We start from the raw sequence: 23,740 nt of genomic DNA, 5'->3' as shown, positions 1-23,740 counted from the left end.
GCGTAGATAAATTACGGACATTGCGTAAACCGTACGCTTACCGTAAGCTTACCGTACGCGCACTAAAAAAAAAAAAAAAAAAAAAAAAAAAATATTTTCAAAGTTATACTAATATATCTTACCTGTTTGGTAAAAAAAAAAAAAAAAATCTTGCAATATTGCAGATTTTAAAGAAAAAAAACATAGTGTTTTAAGAGAATAAAAAGTTTTAAAAAAAACTTGTTTTTTTTTAAAAAAAAAAACACATTTAATATAGGAATTTATCATAAAAAATAAAAAAATCAATAAAAAAAAATATGGGAATCACATATGTTATAGCTAAGAATTAGCATTTAAAAAACCATACAAATTCACTGAAAAAAACATGGGTTTCACACACGTTATAGTTAGAAATTAGCATTTAAAAAACCTTGCAAATTCACTGAAAAAACCATAGGTTTCACACATGTTATAGTTAGGAATTAGCATTTAAAAAACCTTGCACATTCAGTGAAAAAACCAAAGGTTTCACACATGTTATAGTTAGCTGGACATTTCACTCGTAAAAAACCAATGAAATTCCCCCGTTATAGTTAGTTCAGCTAACTATAACTCGCGCGCCCGCAATGCACTGCTGATGACGTCACATATTACATCACTCATGACATGGTCACTGACATCACTCATGACATCACTGATGACATCTCAAATGACATCATCCTTGTGATAGAGTGGCAGACCTCCTCTTCCCCTAATATAACCTTTGATACACACATTCAAAAATAGACTGAAATTTTCAAAACAATGGACATACCAATACCAGTTACAAGAACCTCTTAAGTAATTCTAAGAACCACATACACATCCACTCATTCACCAACAGTCCTATACAGTCACTCATACATGCACTCACTCATCATATGTACTCATACACCTATACATCCTGTTACACAATGCCACTCATCCATAGAGTTACTCACACATACTCACTCATGCTAATAAAGAAACAAACATACATTTATTAGCTTATACAGTTATACACACACCACCACACTTACTTCTACGGAAACTTACACATACTTAGTCTTATAAACAATCACTTATAGAAACACATACTTATTCATACAGGAACTCTTTCAATCTCTCACTCTCACATATACTCACTTATATACACCAATAGTCACATATACTAGTTTAAAACATATGTAGTTACTCATAAAGACACTATTGAGACAGTCATTCACTCACTAACACAACCATTCACACACTCATCCACCCATACAGTCCTGCACACATGCTGTCTTCAACACATACAAAGAGTGAATCACTCATTCATGCACCTATGCACTACATAATACCCCCCACCGAACCATACAGACACTCAGACTGATACTCAAAAAAACAACTAATAACCTATATAGACACCCATGAAGCTACTCACCAACCCATGCAGCCACTTATACACAAAGTGAGAGACTGATACAGATATTTTCATATTTAAACATTACTCAGTAAGCCATGTATTCACTATGATACACTTAATCAGTCAGTAACACAATAAATTTTTCAAAAACAAAGCATCCATTTAGACACTTATATACCCATTTATTCTTCCATTGACCTTGAGATATACATATATAAAACATATTTAATTTTCAGAAAAACACACATTCACTGGATGATGTCATCAGTGATGTCATCAGTGATGTCATTTGAGATGTCATCAGTGATGTCATGAGTGATGTCAGTGACCATGTCATGAGTGATGTAATATGTGACGTCATCAGCAGTGCATTGCGGGCGCGCGAGTTATATTTAGCTGAACTAACTATAACGGGGGAATTTCATTGGTTTTTTACGAGTGAAATGTCCAGCTAACTATAACATGTGTGAAACCTTTGGTTTTTTCACTGAATATATATATATATATATATATATATATATTTATTATACTATGTATACATGTGAAAATGTCTCTGTCCGCCTGTTTGCCTCGATGGCAATGGTAGAAAATGCAGTACAGAATACATGGTTAAAAACAGTTAAAAAATCATACTAGTCCTTGCCTTAATAGCATGAAGAAGGAAAGTAGCGGTAAAAAAACAAACGTCAGGGTGGGGCATGTTAAAAAGCAACTTCATAGTATCATGTACATTTCTAACTCCAAACTTGATAAAAATGGGTTTTAAAAATGCTGAACGAAAGTTACCGTAAAGTTTACACAGCAATAGAAAGTGCATAGTGCTTTGTGCTGAAGTATTGTCACATGGGCACGGACCAGTCGGATGTTTTTTGTTGCAGGGGAAGGCCACCAGGTGGTGCACGATCCCGAACCTTAGTCTCGTTAAGACAAACTGGCGGGAAGCTCTGGTGACATGACTCAAATACGGTTGGTAGCCCACATTCTCGCAATATCTTCCATAGAGCACACAGGTGGAGAGATTGCCACAGTCCCTCCCCCGCCTCTCTGGCTTATAGCTCATGAAGGCAGTCTTCATCTCGGATTTGGACAGACTAGAAGCAACATAGCTATCCTCTCTTATGTCGAGACCATAAATCTCTGAAAAACTATTGATGACAAATTTAATCCAAGGAATCTTTAAATGGTTATCGGTAGAGAGACAATCTCTTATGATGGCTCTATTTAGGGAAGTCACCTCCTTCAACCAAATAGCACGCCATAACATTAATGGTCTTAAGGCAATCAGATCTGAAAGGTGTTGGATCCCAAGCTCTCTGTGCACCAGGTCGTTAGAGGCTGATTTGGACAAACACAGGAATCTCTTTAAAAAGACATTTTCCTTCACTTGTAGGCTCCCTGCCGTGACGTGTCCCCAAACCCCAGCACCATAGAGGGCAATGGAAAGGCATCTCAATTGATAGATTTTAGCATGTCTTTAATCCGTTTGTCCCCTAATTTGGTAGCAAACTTGAACACACCATGGGCGCATTTCGCCATCTTGGCCCGAACATTGGTAAGCTCACTAGTCCAGCTACAGTTCTCAGAAAATGTGGTGCCAAGATAGCTAAAGGTATCCACCGTTTGCACCTTGTGCCCATCGATAAAATAGGAATGGGGATTCCCTCGCCCTGTTCCACTTTCCATAATGTAGGTTTTGGATTTATTGATCAACAACTTTCTATCCTTGATGAACAGCGAGAACCTGTCCATCAGGCGTTGTAGACCTATAGGGGTCCTGGACAAGATCACGGCATCGTCCGCGTAGAGTAATACAGGGACGTTAAGATCATTGATTTTTGGGGCATCTGCCGCAATCGTCTTTAAGACGGAGTCAACTTCGTTGATAAAGAGGGTAAAGAGTAAGGGGGCGAGAACACACCCTTGTCTTATGCCACGCCTAATCTTAAACTTTGGGGTGCACTCACCACCAGGTCCATAACGGACACTGGTGCTTAGGTTGGCATAGAGTCGGGCCAGAAAATAAACAATGCCCTCAGGTACCCCCATTTCTAACAATTTAACTCAAAGGATGTTATGATCCACCATGTCGAAGGCACTACTCAGATCTGCAAAGCAGAGATAGAGAGAGCCTTTCTTAGCCTGCGTATATTTCCCAATTAAAAGTTCAAGGTTAAGGCATTGTTCAATAGTCCCTCGTCTCTTTCTAAAGCCATATTGGCAATTGGCCAGAATGCATTTGGATCCGGACCATTCTTCCAGCCTAACCAAAAGCACCCTGCTCATTATTTTCACTGAGGAATCGAGCAAGGAAATTGGGCGATAGTTCTTCACATCCCCCCTATCTCCCTTCTTATAGATTGGAATAATGATGGATTCCTCCCAGGTAGGTGGGACACCCTTACATATAGCAGCATTAAAAACGTTAGTTAACAACAAGCCCCACAACTCCGGTTCTAGTTTGTACACATCGATGGGCACCCCATCAGGCCCCTGGGCCTTCCCACCATTACTGGAGGTGATGCTTCCCAGGACTTCAACGGTGGAAATGTCCAGCAGAACTATAGGCCAGCAGTCCTCGTGTACACCGTGTATCCGAATCGAAGATCAAAGAGAAGTGGGTAACCCAATTTTCCACACTAACGTTAGCCGTCAATTCGGGCACCTTGTCGTCCTTAAGAAACGGACAGTTAACTGTGGCCCAAAATAAAGAGGAGTCCGAAGTTGCGGCTGCCTGGTCTAAATTATCCCAGGCCTCTTGCCTTAGTTCGGTCTTCCTACATTTGACTGCAGCCTGGTAGGTGAATCTAAGCTCCCTAACCACACTATTATCTCTTGGTTTGGCTGCCAATGCCGCTTTAAGCCCCTTAAGCGCGGTAGTACTCGCGCGATCAAACCACCCCTTTTGATGATGTAACTTGCCCTTACCAAGTTTGGTGAATTTACTGTCAATTGTGAGGTTGATGTTAATAAAATTACACACAGTTTCAACAGTAACCTCCTCACTCTCTAGGATGGTAATGATTTCTGTTAAGCAGCTTTTAACAATAGAATTTGACATCACTTCCGCTTTGTCCCCTTTCCATCTAATTCTGGTTCCGTTGGGTCTGTGCGGCTCTGTTAGCAATGGTACAAATTTTAGGTACATGTTTCTCCTTCCAAAGTATGCCCTCAATAGTGATACAATTATGATCACTAAGCAAATTATCCACGACCACAGGGGCCTTACACCACGGGCTGAGGCTAGAGGACATGCAAATAAAATCTATTACAGTGTTTGCATTCCTTCCCGTGAACGTGGGAATGATTTCTCCAGAGGCATTTTTCGCATTTACCAAAATTTCCAGATCATAGGTGGCCAAAATCTTATTCAACAAGTCCCCATAAGGATTGTGGGGGAAATGAAAATCAGCATCCCCAAAACAATTAGTGACTCCACAGACTCTTTGGTCGGAAAGGGAACACGCTGCAGTATTAAAATCCCCCACCCAAATAAGGTCAAAAACAACATCAGACCCCATTATAATGTCGGCCAAAGTGGTCTCGAGTGCAGACACTACCTGATGCCTAGTGCTGTCAAAAATATTATTATAAAAGTTAATTAAAAGAATATTTCTACCTAGCTCCTGATAAAGCCATAAAATCTGGGAATGGACCCCAACCAATACATGTTTTTTGACAGTGATAGGGAGTTCCACAGATATCAATACCAGGAGCCCTCCCTTAGCCCTACCCGAAGGGGAGGCCACAGATGGTAATTGGTATGAAACAAAGCCATTGTAATTAATTGGGTCCTTACACCATATTTCTTGGAAACAAATTATATTAAAAACATTGATAAACTCAGGCCAGCCCAGGCAGGCATCCTTAGACGATAATCCTGCAACGTTCCAGCTAGCGATTGAACAAGTCCAGGGGTTAAAGCTTTCAATGGGCATATTGATCAAAGAGTTTGGTCTACTGTGTCTATGGATACGTTCTTGGGGGAGGGGTCCACACCCTGGCCATCAAAGACCAGCCTCGTATCTCTACAACCTCTAGAGTCGTTATTGAGATTAACTTTGGAACTGCGGTTGCCATTTATACCCACGATATCTGGGTACCCCGATGTTACATCCCCCCCCCCCACCTCCAGGGAAAACGGTCACTTCCCCAAGGGGGGATTTCGGCAGGGCACATTCCAGTCAAACATTGGAGTCAAGACCACTCAAAGATTGGAATCTGTTAGAAGTGGCAATTTTAAAACCAGTGTACAGATTCAAACCTCTACAACCCCTCCCCCCCCCCCCCCCCCCCGGTATGATCAGCATTAGACTGATTGTTTAGGTGCCTATAGAAATAACCTAAGAGACGAAGAGAGATCCCTTGATCTCGATAGGGAATTGAAGTAGCTCTTAGCAAGGCAGTGGTGGCGAGATGTGGGTTTCTAAAATTAACAACGATGCAGTCACCACTAAAATTCTTGCGTGAGCTGCCTATCCAGTTGGTTCTTCTAGTACTTAGGATCTCATCTGCTAAAGCTACTGGGAAACCACACTCCCGGTGAAGCCAAGCCACAGTCTTGTTCTTCAGGGAGTCATGAGATTCTCTGTAATTGTTATTGTGCCCAGACCCTCTAACTGGTGGGACGTTAGTTAAGACTGCCACAAAAGGTGCACAGTCTGGTGGTAGATCAAACTGTGAGTTAACAAAACTTTTGGTATTCCCTGCGCTAGGTCCTGCCTGAATCCCTGGGGCTATGTTGGGTAAAGGGTTTCGACCAGATGTCTGCGGGGGGTTAGATGCAGTAGATACCATCTCGCAAAGACCCCCGGAAGATGGCTTAGATGTCTTGGACGTAGCCGTAGGTATCACCTTACAAGAGATCTTAGAAGTTACTTTACTACCTCCGAGACCCTTGTCCTTAACTTGGGGACTTATACTTGTGTTAATTTGTGCTCCCAAAAGACCTCCCAATCTGACTACTTCGGCAGTGATCATGTCACGTTTGATCAATAAAGGTTTGCCGATCAGATCAAACTTAGCATCTATAGTTTTGATTAGGAAGTCTATTTGCTCGGTGTCTATTATGACTGAGGTGCTATCCGGTGCTAATTTAGGGTCACAGACAGCACTAATTGAAGGTAGATCTGCTCTCTTGTTTAAGCAACTCCCCCCCCCCCCCCCCCCGTTTTAGTTGGACATTCCTACTGTTATTCCTACATGAACGCAGTACTCTCTGAGATCTTGGGGCCGTCGGGCATTGTGCCGGTGAGTCTTGAGGGGCAGCCTGACTAGATTCTGGGTCTATGAGAGCCACCGGGATTAAACTATCAGAGCGGTCTGGGTCTGTGGGCGCCGCCAAGATTGGGCTATCCAGATGGTTAGGGTTATAGCTAACATCCTGATGAAGGGTAGACAAGGGAATGGGTGGATTGGGTAAAGGAGGAGTTGAGTCTGGGGAACCCCCCCGACCCAAGGACTTTCGCTGTTCTTGATTAATTTTGTCCACCATCTTAACCAGGTAATTGACCAAAGTGGCTATCACTGGGGCATTTTTGGGTTTGGACATTGTAAATATAACCGGTTGACCTTGGTGAGCTTATATCCTGGTTCGACAGACTGGGATAACAGAAATCCTAGACAACAGTAGCATGAAACACAGTCCCCCTTCCCCTCTTTTGCTGTTGCCTTTCCAGTGAATGTCAAAATATTAATGTCTCACTTGGGTAAATAGGGTCTTATTACGGCAACCTGGGTAGTCGAACTCCTTGAATCAGCACGCAAAGTCCGAGGCCCAGCCCAGCCCCCTCCTGCCCCGGACTGTCACAGACTGTCCGCCCTTTGTCCGGGCTTCGTCCGGCGCGTCCCGCGCAGCGGTCAGTGATGATGTTTTAAGGGGCGTGAGCTAGTAGGCGAGTGGGCGGGCCGCAGCACAGCTGGTGGGGCGCACGGACTCCTGGACACTGGAGTCCCGTGCGGCGCAGATGACCGCCCTTCCCCCTCTGCAGCTCCTGAACAGCACGACACCCGGGGACACAGCCCCTCCTGGGGCAGCAGCAGCTCCGGTAACAGAATGCCCTCAGAGACGAAGCGGGACCTGCGCCAGCGGGTTCCGCGAGCAGTAATGAGGTGCTTGTGGGCGGGTCGCAGCACAGCTGGTGGGGCGCACGGACTCCTGGACACTGGAGTCCCGTGCGACGCAGATGACCGCCCTTCCCCCTCTGCAGCTCCTGAACAGCACGACACCCGGGGACACAGCCCCTCCTGGGGCAGCAGCAGCTCCGGTAACAGAATGCCTTCAGAGACGAAGCGGGACCCATTCAATAAACTACAAGTACCAGAATGCACAATATTTGATAATAAGTTCAGACCTGTTGAGCGTGTCCAACATGTATTGGGCGTTTGGCAGCTTTGACCTCTTCTTTGAGTTGAGAAGGCGAAGCAGTGGCTAGCTAGCAGCAGGGCAACATGTACAGGCATAGCATACCAGGGTAGGAGGGTACCCCAAATGCTGTTGTTTTAAGATCCATACAGGGGTGTGGCTGGGGCGTTTGCTGTGCTTGCGTTAGGGCCCCATGGCAGCCGTGCCACTCCACTGAGTAGAATATGGTGATACCTAGAGTTGAATATGCTATTACTGAGGGGGTATTAAAAAGTGCCCCATTCAGAACCGCATATATAGCATTGTTAGAAGGACTATATTTCACAGAATACAAAGGAAACACATTCAATTGTTATGCCAGCAACAGGACAGCCTCGATCTGGCACACTCTAAAAAAGCTGTCAATTAAAATACACAACAGACGCCCCTCCCCCACCCTCACTAGAAGACTAATAGCACCCAGCTTCCAAATGACCCGTGTGGTGTGTGACACCAACAATTGGTCCGGGATTGTCAGTTATTACAGCTCAGCTCTTTGTGATTTTAGTGCCTCTTAAGTTTCCGTAGTGTCCCGCAGATTCCAGCATGCAATGTGTTTACCTGAATATACCCACCTTGCATGGGGCCCACTGGCAACCTTGCTAGACCTTCAAGCATGCTACATTCGATTTCCCTTCTATTTACTGCCCAGTCCACCAAAAGTTAATGAAAAAACAGATTTTAGGCCACTGGCTTCTTAAACTAATACTTAGTAAAGAGACAGAATCAGACTTGGGGGACATTAAGACCATACATCTTTTTAAAACAGTTAGACATCTTTATTGAAAATACAAAATAGTATCGCCATTTGCCCTCATGGAGGCAGTGGAGCAGTCCGCTATTTGCACATTCCACTGTAAAAATAGTCTGTGTAATGTCCCCACCCGAGCCGCAGCGCCTTCCACTACAAGGCGTCGCTCCGACAGACATTCCGTCTGAAGGCCCTCTCATGATTCCGACAGTAAAGAAGATGCCAGGGAGGCGAGGAGGGGTGCTACTTGATGGTACATCTAATATTTATTGAGACTTTCAACGAATGAGCAAAACGGTTCCAACATTGTGCGTGAGCGAGCACTCCTCAAACTGTTCAATAAAATATACAGCCTTCTATAAATCAGAAAAGTTCATAGGTTACATTCCCATTATGCATCTGAATCTTGGAGAGGGTGAGACGTTACAGGCAGAGCTACCGACTTTGGACTTGGGGAACATGACTTCGGCGTCAGCGCCACATCCTGTGACCCTGGCCAAATCACTTCATAACCTGGTGCCTTAAAAAAACAAAAAAAAATTAGTGTGACTTTCTGTAAAGTAATTGGAGCTCATATAAACCGTTTCATTACCGTCTGGTCGAATTAGCGCTATATAAAACAAAACGAAAGCGCGCGTGCCTCGCGCTAACTATGAGGAGGCAGCAGGGGGCGGGGAGAGAGGAGGGGGCCTGCGCCTGTTTCCCTTGCGGGAGTGTGCAGGGGCACCATGTGTTTGTAAGTTAATTACAAATATATGGTGTAAAGTTCGCACCCGCAAGGCAATCGCCACACGTGCACGCGTTGCCATTGAAGGCAATGGAACGCGTGCACGTTTTCGGCTGAAAAGCTGAAGCGATTGCAAAAGGTCTTTTTGCCTATGCAGTGCATGTGCGCTGCGTAGGCGAGACCTAAAAAGGGATCTTACTGAACCAAAGGCTACCTTTTCACCAAATTTGGTGTAATTCCGTTCAGCAGTTCGGGCTGTAGCCGTGTCTAAAGTTTCCTATGGGAATTAACATGGAGAAAGCATGTTTTGGGACTCCCCTGTTTTCTCGGCCCCCGCTTGCTGAATCACCCCGAAACTTTTAAGATAGGATATGACCGGAGCACCCCACGAGTTTTGAAAATTTTGCAAAGATCCGTCAACCGACGCCAAAGTTATTGGGAAAAGAATGTTACGATTTTCCTACGGATAATAGGTACTAACTATAGCTACCTACTGGCGACCGCCAGTAGGTAATATACACACACACATATATATGTATATGTGTGCATATGTAAATTACCATGGGTACTCTCCTTCCTACATCTCCACTTCTCTTCGCTGCTGCGAGGTCTGGTCCTATATCTCCATGGATCAGGGAGCTTTTCAGGGCTGCACTCTGGATTGCCCTTTGTCTGCGCTGCAGGGTGTCTTTCAGTACACTTGGGTGCACTTCGTTGCCTTTCCTGCATCTTCAGCGATGATGTCCCTTTTGCATCCCACTACCTGGAGTGGTTCCCCAGATTTACACTGCTCCCTTCTTTGTGTGCAGATACTGAATGATATCTCTCTTTCTGGACGAGGGTTACTTTTTACTTCCAGTCGGAGGATGTGTTCTACGATTCTGAGCTTCTTTCCTATATTTATATGCCTGTTGGTACTCTGGTGCCTCTGCTGCCACTTCCTTCGGATGTGCCCCTTTCATTGAGGATCACCCTCTACTATGTCGGCTGTGCCTGCAGGACAGCTATTCGGATGTCAATCATCCTAGGGTCCGCACCCTGCATATCTGTATTTCATGAGATAGTTCACCTCTTAGTCTTCAAGCTGCCTGGTTGGGCAGTCCTATGCTTATTTTAGCTACGTCACCTTGTTGTCTGAGTGGCTGTCGGCTTTATGCATGTTTCAGTGGGGGTCCGCATCAGCGTTCTCCAGATTGTTGCTGTTCGCACCTGTCCCCCCTTTGGTGCCTCAGTGTGCGCTTGGCGTGTTTCTTGTTCCCGCCTGTCCTGTAGCTTCGCCGCCCTTCCATCCGTGGGCTAGCCTGGTAGGCTCTGGTTGTAGCTCTTCATGTTTTCCCCCAACCTTTGGTTGGTGTCCACATCGTGCGCCATTAAGCTGAGAGTGGTCCTTCTTCCTCCTTCGTTCTGGTATATAGCCGGTGCCGTTTCTACATCTCATTCTTATGCGGGTATGATGTAGCACCATTCTGGCATTTTTTGGGACGCCTCACCTCCCGTTATCTTTTGCTCTTCCGCACTAATTGGGTTGCTGTCTGGCTGTCCTGCCACAGCCTTCCCCATTGTCCGTCACTCTGTTGCCGGCTCAGTGCTTTGGCACTTTCTGCGGTTCTGTTCTATTCTAAGTTAAGGAATCTGCGGTAAGATGTCTCTATCAGATGTAAGAGTTACTTACCTTCGGTAATGATGTATCTGGTAGAGACGTTGTCTAGCCGCAGATTCCTTAACGCCCACCCATCCTCCCCGTTCTGCGAGAACCTTGCCAGGTGGACTTCTCCTCTTGCCTACTTTCAGTTGCCATTGGGTTCCTTTCAGGGGTGCTCACATAGCTGCGCTCCTTTTGGAATTACCATATGTGGCTCACTTCCTCCAAAGGGCTTTTTCCTGTAAATGGTGCCTTTTCATTTACTGTCGTCAGGAGATTCTTCTTCTTCTCAACGATCTCTTCAGCTCTGTTTCACACTTCCATTGTTATAAGGGAAGATACCTTCTTCAGGTACATTGCTGTTCTTTCTGTGCTCCGTCCTTGTTGGACGTAAAAGGGGACAAGGGCACCCAAAGGAATTAGACAGGGACCTTGGGAGATTATGTATTACAGGAAACAATGGTCCCTGAAAGCAAACAATTGTTAAACATAAAATGAATATAGCCAAGATTGGTGCTATATTATGGCCAATGTCCAGCCGGACAGGGGAACTTTAATAAGTAGAAATAGTTATCAGAGATTCAAGGAATGTAAGTAGATTCTTAGTGGGACACAAGCCTGTATCCTGAAACTTGCATATCGTGAGGACATGAAATGTGGAACAGATTCAGGCAATTACAATGATGTTTCTGTTTTCAATAATAATGAATCGTGAAACATCTAATACATATATTGACACCTTCACAATACGTTGTATCCTGAAATTTTAAATGTGTAAGGTGGACAGCAAAGTCGACGACGTTTCGATCCTTCTCAGGGGGATTTAGAATCATCATCAGGACTAATCTGTTAAATTGCCATATTCAAATGCCTGAATTTACATGAGATATTAACGCAAACATCGAAACATACAAAAGTTGTGAAAAATAACAGGGAGAAGGGGGGGAAAAAAAAGAAGAGAGGCAACATAATAGTTAATAATACGTTTTGACAGTGAAGCAAAGTACGTCAGAAAAATAATAGTAATGTCAGATCAGGAGAAAATCTACATTTTAAAATCTTTTGCAGTTGGTGCATTGTGGACATGCAGCGTCCAGAGCGGTAATATTTGAGGACACGAGAATAAAGATAGGATAAAGGGAAGTGATGCGTGAGTGGTAGGTACGTGAAGCCACGAAGGCTAGAAAGTACTGTGTGCGTGGTTCAAAGAAAAATGTGTAGGACGATGGTTGGTGATACGGAGATGAAACGTGAAACCGAGACATGCCGTATACAATGTAAAACGTTGATGCGAAAGGTGAGGTGGTTTGAACACCATGCTTTAAGTGCACCGCGGGGGAAGAGAGGAAGGAATTACCTTATGGAAACGATTTAAGGCAATGGAGGGGTGCCGCGTCGTGGGCGTTTGCCGGGTTCGCAAGTTACAAATTGCAAGTTTCAAATTGCCGCGTTTGGGAGGTACAATGCCTATGGGGAGAAGAATAAGGATGAAGTGGTTGGGAGGAAGCGGCGTGTCAGAAGGATGTGGAATGGGTTGTGAGCTTACCTGGGATATTATAATTCCGGAATAAGGGGACACGGTATAACGATTCGTCTGGAAGGGGAAGAAAAATAGTGAGTGAGCGGAATGGAATCATGGAGTGATCGGGTTGTGAGGATAGGGGGATAGCAGTGGCGAATCTTACCTCAGAAAAATTGGAGAGGCGAGTTCCGTGGCCGCGCGGAGGGACAGTGCGTTCGAACAATGCCGGATCGACTGTAAGGTGGAGTTAAGCCGCCGTCATGTTGTAGGTAAACGGAGTCATGTGGGCGGTCACATGGGCGGTCAGGTGATCACGAGGAGTGCCGTGAAGATGAGAGAAGGGATTGGGCGTGTTTGGGCGCCATATGGGGAGGGTGAATTAGAAAGGTATGATAAATGAAAGCCAGGGCGGCCAAGGAATGGAAAATAGATAAAAAAGGGGATAAAGTTAAAGGGAAATAGCGTGCCTCGACATAAATTGAGAGCAAAAGTGTTATGAAAATACAGTTGATATTCATGGCAACATTTGTGTCATAACATTAGACAATTAAGAGTCAAAACAGATGATTATGCACAGCATTGTCACTTAAACGCCAATAAAGTGGCGAAATGCGGACCATAATGTTCTGGTCGGTGTACATGAAATTTTGGTGTTTAGATCAAAGGACTGCATAGCAAGGAAGTCCAAGCCTCAGGGCGGTGTGCAGCATTGCCACTTGTGCGTCAGCGTACAAGTACATGAATGAGTTCAAAGCAAGAAGGGGGAAAGTCCTCAAGGCGGTTCAACCCTTTGTTTATACTGCCGGTTTTCAGAATCCACTTTAATTCCTCTTTGTTCAGCAGTTGGGAGAGATCTGCGCCTCTCGGTGGTATTTTCACAACAGAAACTACTGTCCAGCGAATGTCACCCTCAGTATGGCCTAGAGCCTCAAAATGTTCGACCAATGGTGCATTCGGGGTTTTACATCTTAATCTGCTTCTGTGTTGGCAGATTCTTGTTGGACGGCGCAGTTCTACATGGTAATGACAGTCTATTTGTTGGTCTGTTGAGTTATTCTTCCCTTGTTACTTGCACTTTGGGAAGAGTCTTCACTTCACTGCGCGCTTTAAATGTACAACATGCAATTTATTTATTTTTTTTAAATGCACACGTGCGCTCCAAGCGTGGCGTGCTTTACGTACAGCATGCCCCACTTACCAGCTCTTGTGGGGACTCCGGCTGGTCGCGTGTCTTCAGCAGCTCACTGCAGCACCACGCGGGGCTCCGTCTTGCTCACAGGAGCCCCGTCTGAAACCATGCGGCATTCACGAAGGCGGGGTGGGCTCCCGTCGGACTTCTGCTTTTGTTTTTTTGCCTTGGCTGCTTTGGCAGCCCCCTCCCTGGGCTGCACGATGCAGCACTCATTAAAGTACGGTGGCTTTTGAAGTCCACACGCGCCGCTGCCACTGGGCACGAGCCGCAGTCGCAGAACACGCAAAAAATTCAGTTACAGCGCATGCCCGGGCAGCCCTCGACCTCCCACGTCTCCTCCCCGGCCCGGATATGGAGCTGCTTTCTGGCGGAGGAGGCTCTAGTAACTCCCGGGCTTGTTACTGTAGTGTCTTTAGGTGAGTGCGCGGGGGCGCCCGTGGTGGCTTTTCCCCTTCTGTTCTTGGGCCGTGCTCGCACTGCCAGTGAGTGTTCATCGGGCATCATCACACAAGAGTACAGTTTAACTGCACTGCCTACTTAGGGACTCACTTAAAGTCTTGGCGTCGGTTCAGTCAGCATTGTGTGATTCTGGGCAAGCCGCTTAATCTCTCCGTGACTCAAATAAAGACCATGACCTTGTGTAATGTAACTGGCGTTCATGTAAAGTGCTCCAGCACCTTCACACATGTTCACGCCATACAAAACTGCCAAAAGAAACGGTCTGCATTATTCCACTGTGACTAGTCTGCAGATGTCGGCGTAAGAGCAATATTTAGACGAATGCTACCTGTAGCCTCTTTAGCCAGACCTTTAAAGTACATTGTTTTCCATTTAGGCTTTTGACCTGAAAAGCGCATTAAATCTCATTCAAACTTTCTTTTTCAATTAAAAAAAAAGCATTTTCAATGCAATAGGTCTCGCTTTTGTGAGAGTTTGAGCTATTCGCATTGTAAATAACAATGCCTTTTATTTATGTTTTGAAAACTTGCAAGAGGGGCGTAAACATGCACTCTGTACTTATAGCCTTTGCTTACGAGAAGCATGGCTGGCAATAACTGCGCCAATTTTACTGCCAGCCTTGCTTCTCGTAAGCAAAGACTATCTGTACAAAGTACGTGTTTACGCACCGCTTGCAGGTTTTCAAAACACATCAATAAAAGGCATAGGCATTTACAATGCCAATAGCTCAAACTCTTGCAAATGCGAGACCTATTGCATTGCAAATGCTTGTTCAAACTGGCTCCAGTCGTATCGTTGCCAATGTGGCACTGTCCAGAAACTCTTGCTGTGACTGCCTGTCTGCCTTCATGACAGACACAGAACACTCCAAACGTTTTACTTTCCTCCTCATTCCTTGAAGCTCCTCTTCCATGAACTCTTGGACTCTAAGGTTATGTTGATCGATTTGACATTCCTTTCAGTATTCTTGGTAGCATTTGGCAGTCACAAAGCTCCTTGCACTGGAGACATCAGCCTATAACCAAGCCTAAAAGAGAAGAACTAGATCAAACAACACCCTCCATAAAATACATTACAGGCAATAATAACAGAAGAAAAAATAGCAACCAAAGCAATAACATTGATACATAAAGAAGATAACTCACTAGATAAATAAGCAGTACTTCATGCCCTTAAACTTGGTTCAGCTTCCTAGGAAAAAAAATAGTATTTTCAACCCTTTTGCAGGCAGCAACCACTGAAAAGGCTCTGTCCCAATAATTCACAGCTCATGATGTAGGGATCTTTGAATTGCACTGATGGACAAAGTGTAACCTTTTACCTTGAGTAATGTAGAAGTCAATAACACTGAAATAGATTGTTTTAGAGACTAATATATTGGTCTTAACAGCAATCCTCTAAAACTCGGAAGGCTGGATGGCACCATCTTAAAATTGCTGGATCTCTCAGTGGAAGCTGCTTCACTTTTTCACTGGTGTCACCCGCTTAAGACTGGGCTCTACAAAAAGCAACGGGGGAGTACAGTGCTACCAGGGCTTAAGTGTTTTTTTGCAGCTCGCTAGTCTCTACCATCCATTCTCCATCCGTGGCCCAAGAAGATTAGCCTCACCAGAGTGCAGCAAGCACGCAACGGCTCAGGAGCATTTAACAGTACTTCGAGCCTTTGCGATCATAAAGACATCTAAACATTAAATGAACCTTGTATTTATTGACTCATACATAGTATGATGAACTAGTATTCTGAAAAATGACTGTGCATAAATTAAATAAAAACGAAACCCACAATGATGAGGGTAATTGTTACTATGCACCAGTCCTTCTGCGTGAATGGCAAAAAACGTGAGTTTATTGTTCTGATTTTGATCAGTATGCCCTTTGATAAACTGTCTTGCAACTAACAATGGGAATAATTGGTATGTACCCTCAAGCGAGCAGCTAATGCAGTATTAAGATTGTCTTTAACACTGGATTTTATTCATTTCAATAAGACAAGAAAAACAAAGAAACCTACAGTGCAAGAGTGCAGTTTCACACACATTATTCCAGTTATTACCAAATTAAAAATGTGTCAGATATAATTGCGCTTAATTCGTCATGTGCAGTAGCTTCAGAGCAATATAGACAACGATCAGTGCAATTTATGGAATGAACCAAGCCAACAAACAAAGCATTCGACAGGAGGACAGTAATTGCACACTCGATCAGCATAAAGATTGGAGGGTAACATCAATCAATACAATCATCTCTCTGCCTCAAAGCTGTCATCAGTGCTCAGTCACTGTCATCATGGAATCTTTCAGGCAGTTGAGCCCATAACAATACCTAATCCGCCACCCCCCTCGTCCCTGCGTAACCTTCTCAAATGATGTTCTTTTGCTGTATTAAGATTTCAAAATGTGTTAGCAAACCCATAATTGCAGTACTACAAGTTTTTCAACAGTCCTTTTTTTCTGAAGCATTCCTGTGAAGCTGGTGTTGCAGTTTTTTCTTTGATGTGAAAGCCCAAGGTACAAGATAGTGCAACATTCCTTTTGACACAGTACTGTATGCAAATACTTTAGATTATTGAAGCGGCATGACGTTTATACAGTGGATCTTTATACAGAAAATGTTATGATACCATTGATATGATGAAAGAAAGCAGCTTCTTATAAGTAATAGTGTAAGAGCTCATATCGTTTTCAACTGACATTGACAGGATATCATTCCACACCAACTTCAGCTATGGCATTTCGACACATTGATTTGAAAGTCGTTGCTTTAACTAAATACAACATTTTCACAGGTGGACGATCTTGAGAATTTCTTAAATGATCCTTTAAAGAAGCATACACTGATCAAGTTTTTGCCAAGGACGATTCGGCAGCAACTTTTGTACAAGAGGTAAGCAGTTAAATAAAAATGTATGCGGTTTTAAGATTTCCCTTTATCACTGCTTGACCCATAATTATAATTTGTAAAGCGTGTTAATCACACAAGAACATATTTCCAAGATCATGCAAAATAGAAAGCCTTAGAAACCAATTTGATAGTCATTTAAAGGACATATTTCCTACATTATGGAAAAATATAACATTGTGGATGTTACTGGCTACTTTCCAGAAGTCATCATACACTTAAATCTCGAAATGAGTTGTAGACAGTGGATGTTCTGGCAGACTGCAAATATGGAGTCTCTCATAGACACCCTTAGTGTGGACTGAGAAACGGGCAGTCCTCTGTGATTCTGTCTACAAAGAACCTGGCTTTTGACATCTGCTGATTACTGGGATTTACTGTCCATGTTCACTTTTTTAAGTTAAAGTTATCGCTGTATTAATGTGTTCCAATCATTAATGCCTATGAATTATGCTAAGGACTTACTAACAATGCTTGCTTGCCTATTTTTATGGTCTCCCAAGTATTTGACATCAAGTGTGAATGGCATTTGCAAGACTGAGGATGAGTAGTGTCTCCAAAATTAACCTCATGTACAGGTGCTTCTTCCTGCATTTCCTTTGTTTTAGCCAATGTTGAAGGACCACGTATGGTTTCACACTGGAGAACCCTCTTGGGGGCTTTTTAGGCGTTCCTGCAAGAGGCAAAGGCTTCTGCCGTCCCACCAGTGATGGAGAGAGACTGAAATTAACCAATGCACTTTTGAGATGATGGTCACTTGGCTAGCAAATCCTTCTTTCCATCACCTTTTCTTATTTATAAATGTCTCCTTTGACTTGACATGTGTGGCAGTCCCGGTAACTAGTTGGCAAGCTGGGTCCTGGTTCTTTATAGTCTACTCTGACCACTGTGTACTGGTAAAAGTTTGCGAACATTAACTGCTTTTGAACCAATTAATACTTTGTGCTCATTCTATGTTATCCAAACTTTGTGAACACTGGAGCTTGGCAATCATTAAAACTGTTTACAAGCATTACATGGACTAAAGCCACTGGCGTAGGTTTCAGTGCTTTAGTTTGTCTTTTTTAACAGTTTTGTATATATCTGATACTGAGACTTCTAGCCACAGATTCCTTGCCTTTTGAATAGCCCCAGGCATCAGACTGGATCCAAAGGTTTTTGGAGCAGTACCACTGCGTGCCGGTAGGTGGCGCCATTCGACTCAGCGTCGTCCACGTCTGAAGTAATGTGCACGGTACCTGTATAGACACCACCTCGACGCACTGACTTCAATTCTTTTCTTTCTGCATCTGAGAGCACTGATTCAGATTGAGCTACCCCCCCCCCCCCCAGTCATTTTTAAATTTTTTATTTTTTTAAACATTTTTTTAAATAGTTTTTGTCCAATTGTTTTTGAGATTTTCTCTCCTGCTGGCTGTTTTCAAACCATGTGTGGCCTGTCATAGGCAAATGTCGGTGACAGATCCCCACTTTGTGGGTTTGGGGTGCCTGGAGCTGGGACATGACTCCAAGGCGTGTGAGGACTGCCATGAGCCTGAAAGCGCAGAGGGAGCTGTCCCTCAAGCTCCTTGCTGCCCAGTGTCAGTCGACCCTGCGATGCTAGAGTTCCCGTGTGAGGTCCCAGGACCATTTGTGGAGCCCCTTCTGACGTTCCTCCTAGCATTCAGTCATTGGGGATGTCATGTAAGTCTCCAAGCACAGGAAGTCAAATAGTCCAAACACTCTTCGACTTCCCACATCCGTCAGTCATACAACAAGATGAGGGAGTGTCTGCATTCCAAACCCTGTGATCCGGTGGGGCATGAACCTGGGTCCACTCTGCACTTTCCAGATTTTCCCAGAGATGGAGCGATCCTTGGCTAGCTGAAGGAAATGTACGAGCTATGTGCCTCATCGTTGGGTGACCAGACCGTTTGTTGACCAGACCGTTTGTTAGAAGCTTTGGGCCCCATGTGCGCGGGAGAGGCCCCTACTGGCACCGTGCTGACATGTGCGCACTTGTCCCCAGTTGTACCTCAAGAATGCCTCGATGGATCCGGAACGCAGCCACCGGCGAGACTGAGACCTTCCTTGGCACCCGCTCCAGTGCTAACTTGCCCTATGTAGCGCCATCCCCATCGTCATGCCCAAATCCAACACAGAGCTGAATGAGTTGTCCGATGTCATGTCAGAGTAAGGACATCCTTTCTGAAACAGAGCAAATACCTTACTTGATGGATAGGCCTGGTGAGGAAGATATTGGGGGGGGGGGGGGGGGGGGTTGTCAATGGACCCTTACAGAGAAGATCCAGTTGAGGAGGTCAACTGGTATGTGAAACTAGATGACGCCAGTGAGTTGGACACCTCACCTGACACTGGTCTGGTTTCTCCTACTGTGGCTGTGGAGAAGGTAGCCTCTTTTGCTGTAGGGGGCTCTATACGAGTGGCTGAAGTGCTGTACATTAACCTACCCTCCATTGCCGTCAAGACTAACGTCTTGATAGAGGAGCTCAGCCAGGAGTCACCCCCTCAGAACTCTTACTCCCATTCATCGAAGCCATTATAGGAGTTCTGCTTGGGGTCTGGTCCAAGCCCTGCACAGGGGCTACTGTGAATAGAATGTTTCCTGCTGCCATCACCCCGCTCCTCAGGATCCCAGTTTCCTTACCCAGACCCCACCCGGAGAGCTTAGTGGTCCAAGCCTCCTCATTCATCCTGGTGCGTTCTCTACCACCCCACCAGATAGGAAATCCAAAAGCTGGACATCTTCTGTAGGAGAATGTTCTCTTCCACCAGCCTGGCACTGTGGTCGGTGAACACTGTGTGCCTATTGAGCTGTTATTCCCATACATAATGGGATTCAGTTGCACAAGTACTGCCTATGGTCCCGGAGAAGGTCTGGGCCATAGACTCTCAGGTTGTTGCCAGTGGGAGAGTTGCAGCAAAGTTCTACATCAGATGTGGACTGGTCCCAACACACTCACTATGTAGAGCGATTTCAGCTCCGGTGACCTTGCGATCCCGCACCTGGCTGAGAAGGTCTGGGTTTTAAGGGGATATCCAGGTGCCCTTTGATGGCTCTCGCACCTTTGGAGTCCAGGTGCATTCAGTGCTGGATCGCTTCAAGGAGAACAGGGCTACATCTAGGTCCTTTGGCTTGTCTACCCCTTGTCAACTCCAATCCGCTTTTCACCCCTTTTGTGGCTACAGAATAGAGCTCCAACCACACTCATACCCTCCCAGCCACCACGGCCAACAAGCTTCCCAGCCTTTTTCCAGCTGAGGGTGCGTGTCCCAGAGACCACGTGGGAAAGGTGCCCAGTGGTCAGGTCAGTCTACCTCTGCTCGCCCTAACCCCACGCCATTCCTCCCCCGGCAGCCGCTGCCTCCTAAACCTCTTTAGTTAACCCTCAGACAGTCATCGGCACCCAAGCAGTCATCTTTACCCACGTTCAGACTACAGCGAACCTCCTGCACTCACTGGGGTTCACTATCTTCATGCCGAAGTCACACCTGACTCTCTCTCTCAGATGCTCCCTTTCATCAGGGCTTTTCTGGACACTGCAGTTTCGGTCCTATATACCCAAATGGTGAGTCCTGGATATTTAGGCCATGATACAGATGTTTCAGACTCTGAGGCTGTTTGGTCTCCTGCATCCTGCTGGTGGCACATGCCCGCTGGCATATGCGGGCTCTGCAGTGGGCCCTGAAGGCCTTTTGGGGGCAGCTTCAGGGGGAATCTCTCTGACATGGTCCATATCTCGGAGGGAACTGCAAAAGACCTACAGTGGTGGCTAATGAACCACGATTGGGGTCAGTAGCTGATCCCTCTCCCTTCCCCAGCCAGAGTTGACTGTAGTGACAGATGTGAACATCTGTAGTGACAGATGTGAACATCTGTAGTGACAGATGTGAACATCTGTATTGACAGATGTGAACATCTGTAGTGACAGATGTTCACTGACAACACCACCTCCATGGTGTACTGGAGGGGTGGGGTCGTGACCATTTGTCAAGAGGGTCTGCGCCTCTGGACTTGACTGGAACGTCAGGGCATTTCCCTGGTGGTGCAGCATCAGGTCGGCTCTCTGAATGCCAGAGCGGCAAACTCAGCCAAAGATGCCTAGTTGATCGCGAATAGCGTCTCCATCCAGAGGTGGTGCAAGGTCTCTTTCTGCATTGAGCAGAGCCTTGGTTAAATCTGTTCGCCACTGCCAAGAATGTCCAATGTCAGCAGTTCTGCGCGCTGAAGCTTCCAAGGTGACTGTCACTCTGAGACGCTTTTCACCTAGAGTGGAGTCTGACCTCCTGTACACTTATCTGTCAATAAACTCTTGCCCAGAGATCTCAAGAAAATCAGGAATGACTGGGCCTTCGTCATTCTTGCGGCTCCAAATTGGGTAGGGAGAGTCTGGTTTCTCGAGTTGTTGATCATGACCATTGGTCCACCAGTGAGGCTGCCACTTTGCAAGGATCTTCTGTTGCAGCATCAAGGCAGGGTTCTGCAACCAAACATGCACACCCTCCACCTGCATGTGTGGAGATAGAGCGGTAACAGTTGACAGCTATCAACCTTCCTCCCGAAGTCTGTGATGTTATTTTGGCAGCCAGGCGTCCCTCCACCAAGTCAGAATACGCGTGCCATTGGAAGAAATTAATGTCAACTTTGACCCCTTTTCTGCACCTCTCTAATTATTTCTCTTGTTTGCATTAGCTCTGACCCTGCTTTAGGCACATTTAACGGTTACCTCTCTGTTATCTCAGCATTCTTGTGGGTGCCTACCAATCTTCTCTCTAAGTCACCTGCTGTGGCTAGATTTCTTGCCTCAGTTGGACCTCAACCTGGTCCTCACTTTTTTCATGTGTGCAGCATTTGAGCTTCTGCACAGTTGCCCTCTTAGGTTTGATCATCAAACTGCTTTTTTAGTGGTTAAAATATTGGCCAGGATGGTCAGCGAGCTGCATGAGTTCTCTGCGCACCCTCCTTATGCCACCTTTTACCGAGACAAACTGGTTCTTCGGACATGTACCTCCTCCTTTCCAAAGAATGTGACTCCTTTTCATGTAAGCTAGAACATCACTCTGCCTTCTTCCTTTGCTCCACCTAATCTATCCAAAGAAGAGGAATGACTCCACCTCCTGTACCCAAAAAGAGCATTGCCGTTCTACCTTACCGCTCAAGAGAGTTCCGGGTGGGCCATCAACCATTCGTGGGCTATGTGGCAGCAAAAAGAAGGAAAGCTGTACAGAATAGAACTATCTCACAATGGACTGTCCTGAGCATTAAGATCTGGTATGCATTGGTCAAGAAACAGCCCCCTGAGTACTTGCGGGTTCACTCTACCAGAGCTGAGGCTATGACCACTATGTTAGCATGCAGCATTCCCCTCCTGGACATCTGCGAGGCAGCGACCTGGGGATCACTGCGCATGTTTACAAAACATTACTGCCTGAATAGGCGGGTTCGTCGTGACGGACACTTCGCTTGTTTGGTCCTGTGGGACTTTTTGTTTTAATTGGGTTAGCAGACCCACATCCCAGTGGTATTGCTTGGGTATCTATTGAAAGACAGGGAATCTGTGGCTAAAAGTCTCTATCAGACGAACACGTTAATTAACTTCAGTAACGCCTTATCTAGTAGAGGCTCTATATAGCTGCAGATTCCTTACAGACCCTACTATCCTCCCACTCTGATCTGGTTCAGGTGTATGGGACACCCTTTTCAGGGCCTTGGTCTTATCCACACAAATGGTCAGTTCGCATCATGGGTCCATGCTCCTGGTGTGGAAAGTCACGAAAGTAACTCACGTCAGCCCCAAGGTGGCACATAGGTACCGCGCATGTCACTTCTGGTGCAGACCACGCCGAGGTGAAGCTGAACTGTGCCACCCTACCGGCTCACAGGGGTTTTGCTCGAAAATCTTCCGGATCCAGTCTGATGCCTGGGGATATTCAAAGAAAATGAATTTGCGGCTAGATAGAGCTTCTACCAGATAAAGTGTTACCAAAGGTAAGTAACTTGTTAATTTTTAACTTTTTAAGTTAGTAAACAAAATTAATTGCTAGACCTCTATTTGAGGGTCCGCAGATTAGTCCGGGCCTACTGTCACAAAACTGCCAGTTGTGGTTGTTTGGCTCTGGTGTCTTGTGGTCTGTCTCACTATAGCTCCACAGTCGCCCAAGTGCATTCCTTCCACACTTCACACTCAAAGTAACAAAGACTGCTCCCACCTGCCAGCAGTAAGTGCTGTGCTGCTTTGTGCTGCCGATGGAGTCTCATAAGTGCCACCCCCGTGAGTCGACGTCAGTTTCTTTCTTTCTGCAACTTCATATGAGGATCTGGAGCATGTCAGCTTTTTTCTTGTCAGTTGATGAGTTTTTAATTTTTTTAAAATTCTTTTTATCTGATAGAGACTACTAGCCGCAGATTCCTTCACGTAGAATTATCCCCAGGCGTGAGACTGGATCCGGAAACTTTTGCAACAGCAGCCCTGCGTGCCGGGGGCGGGGCGACATCACGTGACTCCGCCCAGGCGTCCGCGTACTTGACGTCAGCGACGTCACATAAGACCCGCCCCAGCTCGCCCACGTCAGTTTATTCCTTTTCCGCATGCAACGCGGATCCGTTCCTTGATGCGGGCCTGTTTAAGGCCCCCTTTCTTCCATTCTCTTTTGGCTTTAAATCTTGCATGTTTTGTGGGCGTCTTATGTCGGCGACGGACCCTCACCTCATTTGCATGTGGTGTTTGGTGGAGGATCACGGCACCT

The 23,740-nt window shown here is 45.5% G+C and overlaps 1 protein-coding gene across 2 annotated transcripts in view; it reads left to right on the top strand.

Annotated features, from left to right (window-relative positions):
- GTF3C1 (general transcription factor IIIC subunit 1) overlaps nt 1–23,740 on the top strand; it is a 1,956,011-nt gene that overhangs the window by 682,216 nt on the left and 1,250,055 nt on the right. For both annotated transcript variants that reach the window (XM_085632176.1, XM_085632175.1), the window contains exon 17: nt 16,881–16,978. In XM_085632176.1, the coding sequence (XP_085488302.1) occupies nt 16,881–16,978 (98 nt within the window). The remainder of the gene's footprint in view (nt 1–16,880; nt 16,979–23,740) is intronic.

This window comes from Triturus cristatus, chromosome 10 (genome assembly GCF_964204655.1).
Source record: "Triturus cristatus chromosome 10, aTriCri1.1, whole genome shotgun sequence".
Taxonomy (NCBI): Eukaryota; Metazoa; Chordata; class Amphibia; order Caudata; family Salamandridae; genus Triturus; species Triturus cristatus.
Note: the sequence above shows the minus strand (reverse complement) of the source record. Positions and strands in the feature narration are given on the sequence as shown.